The sequence below is a fragment of the Centruroides sculpturatus genome, unplaced genomic scaffold (genome assembly GCF_000671375.1).
Source record: "Centruroides sculpturatus isolate CEXI.00-Female unplaced genomic scaffold, Cexi_2.0 scaffold446, whole genome shotgun sequence".
NCBI classification, from domain to species: domain Eukaryota; kingdom Metazoa; phylum Arthropoda; class Arachnida; order Scorpiones; family Buthidae; genus Centruroides; species Centruroides sculpturatus.
In genome coordinates, this window is record NW_019384813.1 from 55,642 (window position 1) to 66,568 (window position 10,927).

The 10,927-nt window shown below is 31.4% G+C and overlaps 1 protein-coding gene and 1 pseudogene across 1 annotated transcript in view; both read left to right on the forward strand.

Annotated features, from left to right (window-relative positions):
* The first annotated feature begins 1,743 nt into the window (after positions 1-1,743).
* Positions 1,744-4,466, forward strand: LOC111629809 (annotated as a pseudogene).
* Positions 4,467-5,312: 846 nt separating this feature from the next.
* The window catches only part of LOC111629807, a 23,938-nt gene continuing 18,323 nt past the window's right edge, over positions 5,313-10,927 (forward strand). Inside the window, exon 1 of the mRNA XM_023373719.1 lies at positions 5,313-5,396. Coding sequence (XP_023229487.1) covers positions 5,333-5,396 — 64 coding nt within the window. The 5' untranslated portion in view covers positions 5,313-5,332. The remainder of the gene's footprint in view (positions 5,397-10,927) is intronic.

Below are 10,927 nucleotides of genomic sequence, written 5' to 3' on the forward strand. Positions count from 1 at the left end.
AAAAAAGTATATGGAAAAATAAAAATCAAGTTTAAGTCATTTTATTCGACTTTACGTCTGTCCGCCACAAATATTGAAGTCGTAATATCACTAGATAAACGTTTAAAGCACATAAAATCATATTAAAATATATACATTTACAAGTATGTATTGTATTTACAGTACATGCATTCGTAAATTTAGATTACTTTTTTCTGTAGTATATTAAAAACTAAAATTTATTTGTATGTAAGCTTAAAATATATCGTTATTAATTATATATTATTAAAAATGCATTAATAAATAAAATACAGATCCGGAAATGGTAATTTATGGTTTAGCCTAGTGACAAGTAGATTCGGAGAAAAGTAAATTCGACTTACGTCGTTTTCCTGGAACCAATTACCGACGTAAGGCGAGGTATACCTGTACTAGTATTTTATGAAATTCACCTGAACACAAACTATAACGTCATCATTCCTGTTATCGTCCTTTTTATGCTTCTCTTTCATATGTCTGCTTAAAGTTTTCTTATACAGTAGAACCTCGATTATCCGGACTAATTGGGGATGAAGGTAGTCCGGATACGGAAAAATCCGGATAATCGAAATAAATACTTTAATTTGTCTTTTAATGATAATACAACACGTTTTCTTTTCGATGACATGTCGGTAATATTAAAAGTGAATACTGTATTTAAATCGTAATCAAATTTTCAAGAAACAAAACGTTCGTATTGAATTTGGACTACTACTGACCAACGCTGACAAACTACCTATTGTTTAAAAGGCCCTCTGGTGGCGCAAGAAGACGGATTTTATAAAATAAAAAGCAGTTGAAACTGCATTTTTATGAATAAAAATTTGACAAACTATTTATCGTTTTATGACGAGTAAAATTTTTTCGTCGCGTTCGCGGCTTTTAAGTAATGCATAAACCTTCGAGGCGCGAGGCCCTTCGGACCGCGAGGCATAGGCGGTGGCCCACGTCGTCCATGCCTTACGCCGCCCTTGGTCATAGAAATGATGTAATTTGAATATAAATTATTTATAAATACGTATGTCAAGTTATATTTTTATTACTACGTAAAATATATTTAAGAGTTTACGACCACTGTGCTGGGTAAAACGTTGTTGAAACAAAAAAAGTTATGCATTCCATCACGTACATAAACAATGTCATAATTCGCCAAGTACGAATCAGCAAATTCGTAAAATTTTTGTTTATTTTGAACAATCCGGATAATCGAAAATCCGGATAATGGAGATCCGGATAATGGAGGTTCTACTGTACTATGTAGAGTATTACTTTGTAGAGTATTAATATTGATGTAAATAAAATAATAAAAATTTAGTAGTCCTTCAATTTTTTATGAGAGCAAAAATCAGTGTTAGATATGTATTATACATATGCAATGCCAAAAAGGTCCAAAATTGAAGAGTGTTTTTAAGTTAATGTTTAAAATGGTTAAAGTTAAAAAACTATATTCAAAGTCCTTATTTTTTTATTATTATTATTGTTTTGTGTAAACTGTTTGAAAATTGTAAAATTTCTATTATATGACTAAAGTATTAGTTTATTAATTTATATTACTATATAAATTAATAAAAATTATTCATAAATAGTATAAATAAAATTTACAATTTTTTTAAAATTCAAATTGAAAAGGTCTTTTTAAGTATCATATTTTTGTATATAATAAATAAAAATACTATTTTTATCAAAAAGCTTATTACATCCAACTTTATTTCTTTTAAATAAACTACTAACTTACTTGTGGTGCATTAGTGAAAGGAATCGGGTCTGAGTCAATTTAAAAATTAAAAAAAAAGTTGAGAGTTGTATATTTTTCTGTAGCCATTTTATTCCTGGTGAATAGCACTCGAAAGGTGAAGTGAGACTGTAAAGACCATGACAAAGTCAATCAGAAATGAAGGTCATATTGACTGTTTTCTTTGATTGTTGTGGTGTTACACATTACATATTCCTTCTGACTAGACAAAATTGTCAACAAAGAATATTATTTGAGCATTTTGCATCACAATAATGCACCTGCTCACAATGCTGTTGTTGCTGGTGAACTTTTGATCAAAAATTCAACAGATATGGTTCTGCAACTCTGTATTCACCTGATGTGGCATTGTGAGTCTTTCCTGTGTTTGTGACTAAAATTTCTTCTTCATGATTATCATTTTGAGTCCAATTGTTGTCATGGAACAAAATTTTCTGCAGCTGCTGAAGGGGTTTCATGAACAACTTTTTTCAATCCTTGAAACATGCTTTAAAACATTCAAAGTAACTTTTAAAGGGATTCATTTGTCAAAATAAATTTTGATGAATGAATAAATTTAAATCTTGCATTTTATTCAACCATTCCTGTTACTTTTTGAATATGGGTAAAGACATATAGAGTTTTAATTAACCACTAAGATAACTCCCAAAAAATGAAAGAAACTAATAGTAAAATAATAATGGTTTACTGCAACTATGATCTATTAATAGGACTTTTCCAGAAGTTACATCAGTATAATGAGAGAGAGATTGAATTAACATATTGGATAAAAAAAAATACTTTCTTTATTTGCATCTGTATACAATAGTTTCTTGTATTTTGGACCTTTTCATTTCTTGTTTTATCTATGAGGGGGTGTTCAAAAAGTATCGGACCTTTATTTTTTTTTGCGTAAACCAATGACGTGCAGGAGGCATCCTTCAGTGGAGATGTGGAGGGGACAGTCATGCATGGTCCTGAATTTTTTCCCACCCACAGGAAACATCAGTCAATGGCAATTGGCCCTATGAGTGAGGATGTGTAGTGATCACTCATTGGATTCCAGTAAGTTGGAAAATGACTGAACAACATGAGCAGCGATATTGCATCAAATTTTGCCAAAAGCTTGGCTATACCCAAGCGGAAACCATTTGCAAGATTCAACAGGCGTTCGGGGACAATGCCATGAGCAACACACAGATAAAGGAATGGTACAACCACTTCAAAGATGGCCACACATCAGTGGACGAACTGCATTCAGGCAGAGCCTCAACAAGTCGAAATGAGACTGGCATTGAGCAAATGCAGACTTTAGTCATGGTGGACTGTTGTATCACAGTCAGAGAACTTGCGAACGAAACAGGAGTAAGCATTGGATCAGTACATTCGATTTTGACTGAGGATTTGAGTATGAAGAGAGTCTCTGCAAAATTTGTGTCTGCTGATTCAGACTTTCGTCTCCAAACACAACATTCCTGTGGTTCGTCACACTCTGTACTCTCCCGACATGGCTCCATGTGACTTTTGGTTATTTCCCAAGCTGAAAATGCCGCTAAAAGGAACCCAATTTGAGTCAAGAAAGACATCATGCGGAATGCAACGGACCGCTGATGGCCATTCCAAAAGATGCATTTTAATAACTGTATTTGTTGTTTAACCTTACAAAATCATCTTATTTTATAATGTCTTAGAGCAAACCACATTCACAAATAAAGAGTCAGCAATGTACTGTAAATATTGCCAAATTGTAAACATGTATATTTACAAGTATGTACTGTACTGTATCGTACCGTACATGTATTTGTAAATTTAGATTACTTCTTTCCTGTATTATATTAAAAACTAAAATTTATTTGTTTGTAAGCTTAAAATAGATTCTTATTAATCATATATTATTAAAAATGCATTTATAAATAAAATACAGAACTGGGAATGGTATTTGTGGTTTAGCCTAGTGACAAGTAAATTCGACTTATGTCGTTTTTCGACTTAAGGCACCTCTCCTGGAACCAATTACTGATGTAAGGCGAGGTATACTTGTACTTTTTATGCATGCTTATTGATGATTTCTAAGAAAACATTTGGCATTATAAATCATCTTTTTTTAATGTTAATTATTGAATTGATGGATATCAAAAAGCATTCTAATGTAGAAGCAATTCACATTTCTTTATAAGTGATAGTCATAACAAAACAAAAAATGATTTCACAACTGTTCGTTTTCCATTGATATTCTATTGTGCTTACAACAACAGAAGTTTTAAATATTTTTAAAATTCCTTTTTTTGGATCCTTCATGTTACTCAGATGAAAAATATTTGATGTTTTTGTTCCCATCTACAAAAAAGACACAATAGAAAAATTTTACAATTTATAAGAATCATCATTTTGGCAAGTCAATTCACAAGGTTAATTAGCTAGCTAGTCGGTAAGATTAGTTAGATAATGCATCCAGTCAAAACATTCTGGGGAGAACACACTACATTAAGAAATCTTTGTATTAAATTCAGTCTAAAATTTAAAAATAATTTATCCATTTTTTAAAGTCCTCAATATCAACTGATAATTTTGGAAGAACAAGTCTATTTTATTAACAATACTTGTTATATCAAACAATAAATTCAGAATGTTGAAACACAAACACATTGAAGATCAGACACTCATTGGCAATACTTTAACAATAGTCACTAACACAAACACACAGCATGTGCAGTAATGAAATCATAAACATATCAATTACAGTCAATGACATTATAGACACAGAATTAACAGAGGTGGCAGCAATGCCTATCTTTAGTTCCAGATTGTAAGAATTCAGAATTGCAGAATTTACAACCAAGAAATTCATTATTATATACCGTGTTTCCCCAAAAATAAGACATCCGCAGAAAATAAGACCTAGCACAGATTTTGCTGAATTGTGAAATATAAGACCTCCCCCTGAAAGTAAGACCTAGCGAAGTTTTTTTAGTCGTAACGGTCATTGACAGATGGTTGAAAGTGTCCGTTAGCTTTTTGAAAGTACAGCCACTGATTGGTCAGCAGACAATTACGCCATACAGCATGATTTGCATAAGACTATGCCTTGGGAATCACAGATTTGCATAATGTTACGGCTGGTGATGGCTAATTGGTTGGCCAGGAATCACGCTACATGACATTTGCATAGTGCTACGGTTCAGTAAGCACTAATTGGCCATCGAGTCCGATGTTGACGCTATAAAAAGGCGACAGTTTGACACACTGGATATACGTCACTCTCGTCTAAGTTTGACTTGGGAATTTTTTGTTCAATAATAAATGTGAATTCTTGTTCCTGGAAAAAATAAGACATTCCCTGAAAATAAGACCTAGTGCACTTTTCAGAGCAAAAATTAATATAAGACACTGTCTTATTTTCGGGGAAACATGGTAGCTACTGTATCTAGTTAGGTATAATAATAATGTGTGTTATATATAGTTTTATTTTGAGAAACTGAAAAAAATTACCATAATTCTGATCTTAAAACAGTGTTATTAATTTTGTTAAAATAATGTGTATATTATTTTTATTTCACAGGTTTATCGGTCCTCTCATTTATTATGATTGCTGCTTTAATATCATGGCATTGTTGCAGAACAAGAGCTAATCGAGCAAAAATGTATTGTAAGTTTTTGTTCTATAATTTAAAGAAATTGAAGTAACTTAGATTTTAAAATATTTTTGATTTATAAATCAAATGTCATAAATCATTCATATTAAATTATTCACGCAACAATATATTAAAGTTACTCAATAAGTGTGAAATCAACAGAAATGTTATGATTCTTATCACAAATTTCAAGCTGTGAAATGTATTTATGGCGAGAAATATATCAAAACAAAGTATTTTTCAATAATAATCAGAGTTTAGCATAATTTCAAAGAGCATATATAAATATGTACACAACAGAGAAAATTTAAGAAACTATCATATATTTAGTGATAAAAATGCAAAGTGTAATATTTTTATTTCCAAAAGTATGTAATATCATGTTTATTCTAAGTTTAACTGATTGACCGTTTTTTTCTTTTTCTTTTAGTTAGTGAATTGGCAACCTTTTTTTTTATTATTAATATCAAATATATTTAAATTTATGTAATTATTTATATTTTAATAATTTGTAAATATTTTTATAATATTGTCTTTGCAAAAATTTAAATTGAAAAATATTTTTAAATTACAGTTTTATTTTCTCAGATTTAATTTGATTAAAAAGAACAGTGTACTATGAATGTGAGATTGCATGAAACTACAGATAAGTGTCTGTCTGTGTATATTTGTATTATATCATCAGAAAGTTTAGGTTGTACTAATATAATTTTTGTTGAACTTGCTTGTATATACATCAGAATTAATGTTTGTGTTTGTATAAAACATTTCAGGTTAAACTATTTTGATAGTTACACTAATAAGTTTCTGACCTAACCAGAAAAAAGCAAACTTGAAAATTGCACAGAAAAAAAGCCTCACTCATATATGTGCACATGGACGAGTTATAAGTTTTTAAAAGACTATAATAAATACAAAGTTCTGTGTATGGGATGGTGATTGTGGCCATTTATTGTCAGTTGTTGTTTGATGGTTCCTCTGTGGGGTTCCTCTTTCATTGTTGCTATTATTAGGGTTAAATAATCCTGTTGTGGTCACATGATGTGCCACAGTCTATATATTTGGTTCTTTCAAATGAAACATAGATTCAGATGTCCAATGCAAATATGTGACTTATTGTACATGTAAGGATTTACAGACACAGTATACTTGCTGCAGGGCCTGAAGAATCTAAGCATAGTCCCCTTCAGTATTCAAGCAACAATCCCAATGGTATGCGAGTTTTGCAATGCCACAAAGAATTGATTGATTTTATATACAGTATGTTTCATTTGAAAGAATCAAATACATATATATTGTAGGTATAGAACCATATGTGACTATCTATCTATCTATCTATCTATCCAGTGGCATCCTCTCTACAGAGGGTTGCATTTGATGAACTATTCCTCTCCATGTTTTTCTATTCCAGGCTTCTCTTAAATCCTTTCCAGTCCAGTCTTTGATGTTATCTCTCCAAGTCTTTCGGGGTCTTCCTCTAGATCTTGTCCCCTCCACCAGTCCCTCAATGACCGTTTTTAGTAGTTGTCCTCCTGATCCTCTAGCCAAATGTCCAGCATATCGTACCTTTCTNATACCCAAGATAGCAGGAACACTGGAATGCGACAAACATAGAATAATAAGTTTAATAAGCCATATGTCAAAAGTTTTAACTAATACTATCTATAGAAGAATAGAACCGAAAATTGAAGCAGAACTAAATGATACACAATTTGGTTTTAGAAAGAACAAAGGAACTAGAGAGGCCATTACATTAATTAGGCTTATTGGAGAAAAAAAAATGATATGTGACTAACATCATAATTTTCAGAGAATAGATTTGAAAATTGGACAAACCGAAACTTTGTCATTTTATATAATCATTTGGAATTTTACATATCTATTTATGGTCCAAATTAAAATATTTTCAATATAATAGGAATACTCTATTGAAAAATTGCAAAATTTAGAGTTAGCTGCTTATGGTTCTAAACCAAACTATGGTCCGCAGGCCGGATTTGGCCTGCGAGGTCAGTTCATTCGACCCGCTGCCACACTGTACCACAAATGAGCTAAAAGGTAATTATTTATATAGAAATATCATAGATTTTAGATAAACTTACTATGTAGAAAAAATTAAAATAAGCATAAGTAAAGTTGCCAAAATTGGTTCAAACAATTTGGCAACTTTTTGCAACTTTGGATATCAGAGCACTTTTTGTGTAAGTATCTGCAATGAAGTTTCTAAGGAAAGCAATTACAAGCTTGCTGCAATGATTGTGTTTGTATTGGTAAATAAATATGTTGGTTGTCTTATTTTTTGTGTATTCAATGTATTGTATTGAACAAAATGGTTGTGGCCCACACTCATCATTCTCTCAGTTATGTGGCCCATTGTGAGAAAAGTTTGATAACCTCTGATCTATGGCAAGTGGTCTATATTCTGACAATCATACAAGTCTAATTCTCCATTCTGCTTTATATTGATTATGTCTCTTGCTTTTAAAATTTAATCAACAATTTTGAGTACTTACAGAACATTAATTAGGAAAATAATGTAAACTATGTTATATATTTTAAATATAAGTTTCATGTTTATAGTTGTTTGAAATGAAAATTTCTGTTCCAGACAATAATGCAGTAGAAACTTGATAATTCATCATGTTCTATATTGTCACTTTGAAAAGGTGTTATTTTTAGAGTATTCTTAGACGGAAATCACAAACTTCCATTAACAATGGTTGTGAAAGTTAAGAAACTAAGAGCACTAAAAAAATTTTAATCAAAAATTATTGCCTGTTGATTATTATGCCAAAAAATGCATGGATGGATCAAGAAATTTTTACAGCTTAGTTTTGTAATGTATTTGTAGTTCAGGTGAAATCATATTTTAAATTTAAAAATTTATCAGAAAAAGTGCTTTTAATTATGGACAATGCATTGAATCCCAACTCATCCATTGAATGTCTTAGAAGTTGATAAAGATATAAAATGCACTTTTCTTCCTCCCAACACAACCACTCTGATTCAGCTGATGGATCAGTGAGTGACTGAAAATTTGAAGCATTGCTACCAGAAAATATTTGTTCAATATTTTATTACTTGTGATATGGGTACAAATTTGGACAAATTTTGGAAACAATACACTATTAAACAAGCCTTTTTCAATATCACCAAAGCATGGAATAATGTTCCAAATGAAACCTTTGTCTCAAAGTTGAAACAAAATTTGGCTATCAGGGGCCATATTCTGGTCACTGTCTCTGGTCTCTTGTCTCTCGCAAGCCGGTAGCTGATTGACTAATCCAAATGATTAGCCAATCAGCGACCGACTTGCGAGAGATGAGAGATCAGAAACAATAACGAGAATATGACCCCTGATGCACTTAACAGAAGTGACAGCAATGAAAACAAACAATGGTTTTCATCGCTGATCAGCAATGTGTAATGACACTTTTCAAATAGAACAGAGTGGTGTAAATGACTGGCTAAATGTGGATAGCTTGGATTTGGGATATGAAATTTTGAATGACAGTGAAATAATAGAATGAGAAATGAAAAAGTGGAGAAAAATGGTGTAGATGACATATCTAGTTTTCAACATTTTAATTGCAAAGAAGTTGAGGAAATGTTATCAAAGTACGTCAAATGGTACAAACAGCAAAATGAAGCAGAAATCCTGAATTTAATTGCAATGCAGCATTTGCACAATTTAGCAATTATGAAAGGATGCAAAAAAAAATAGTTCATAAAAAAAATACCTCTCTAAAAGCTGAAACAAATTTAGCTTGACCAACATAAATACTCTTTTCAGCAAGACTCTGATTTATTTAAACAATGTTTTTCACTTCTTTTAGTAAGTTTGTGTCAGGTTTAACAAGAAGATGCAAATTTTAAGTTCAAAAAAATGTTAGAATATCAGTTATAGGTTAGTTTACATCATCTTGTTAAACCTGAGTCAGACTTATGAAAAGAAGTCCAAATGTTTGTTTAAATAAATCAGTCTTGCTGAAAAAGTATTTAAGGTGTTGTTCAAGCAAAAAATAGTGTAAAAAAATCATGCAATTTTTAAAATGTAATATGTACAGTACATACACACAAAGACAAAAAGAAATTTTATAACATTCTAGCAAGATTAAAGTATTGTGGCAGTATGCCATATATTATGATACAATATACATATTTTATTCTAATCTTTCACTATCCCTTTGATCTTGTATATCTTTTGTTTCCTTATTTGGATTATTTCAGAGCTAACCCTTCCCAGAAAGGGTGTGACAGAAAAGACAATAGAGGGAGAAAAACCTTGAGGGAAAAACTTGTGCTAGCTAAACACTTTTTGGCTGGACACTGGAGAGACAAGAAGTGTAGAAGGAAGGCTCTTGGTTGTATTCAGCAGATGATGAGGGCTTGAGAAAGTGGTATCAGAAATATAAACGCATAAGGACTTTATTCATAAGTGTTATAGGGACGACTTCTCAGAGAACATCCTTTATCATAGACACTTAAGGAGCGATTCAATGAAGAAAAAGAAACTGGCTAAGATGAAAAGGATCGAATCCAAATCGAAGCATCAAAAAAACATTCAAGGCCATTGGATACCCATCCTAAAATTTCTTTTTTTTTCCCCTCTCCTATATATGTGTATATTGTAAGAATTTAGTTATAAGTAGGTTAATATACTAGGTTAAGAACGCGGCCCATGATTGTAAAGTCTCCATACCATCACAATTTGTTATCACCAGAAAATAGAAATTCTGACAGCACCTATTCTGCAAAATAGGTATATATCAGTCTCGCAAATTAAAAGGAACCAAGGGACTTGGGACCTGTAGAAAGTTTTGTTCAAACACAAAAATAAAGTTTTTTCTTGAATAACATACTTTGTGTAAATACTTTTTGCTATGAACATTCACAGTATGTAATGTATTTTCTTTAAGTCATATTCTTAGCTTTAATAAAATGTTTTCCAAAAGTTTTTATGAAAAATAGGTTATAAGTTGTATATTGTGTTTTTAATTATTATTCCTAGAATTTTCTATAATATGTCAATTTCTGTAATTCATCACCTCTTCAGTCCCAATAATGACAAATTACAGTAGACCCCCCTATAATGCTTAGATACATTCCACATTAATCGAATTTTACATTGTAGGAATCATTCAATACATGAGCCAATCGCAGCCCGACACGTGTGAAGTTTACGGACTAAGGCTGTTTCAAAGGTTTTCTTCTATAAAATTAACCAATTCTAGACTAATTCCACTCAAATATTTCCAAAGCACGTATAATTTTTTGGGAATAATCCGTATAAACTATGCTATAAACAAAAAATTGTAGGATTACTTACCGAGTGTGCACCGTCCGACTACGCCGTTGCTCAAGCTTGTTTTTGTCGCAGAACAGCGCACGAAATGGCGGCTGCGATATCTGATAACGAATTTTTCGCAGAAAAATAACTTGACCTTTGGAGACATCATTAATATAAATAATTTTTATGGCCGTTGAATAAGAAATGTTTCTTTCACAAGAAATGTATAAAATTAGTGCTGTATTAGACTTACGG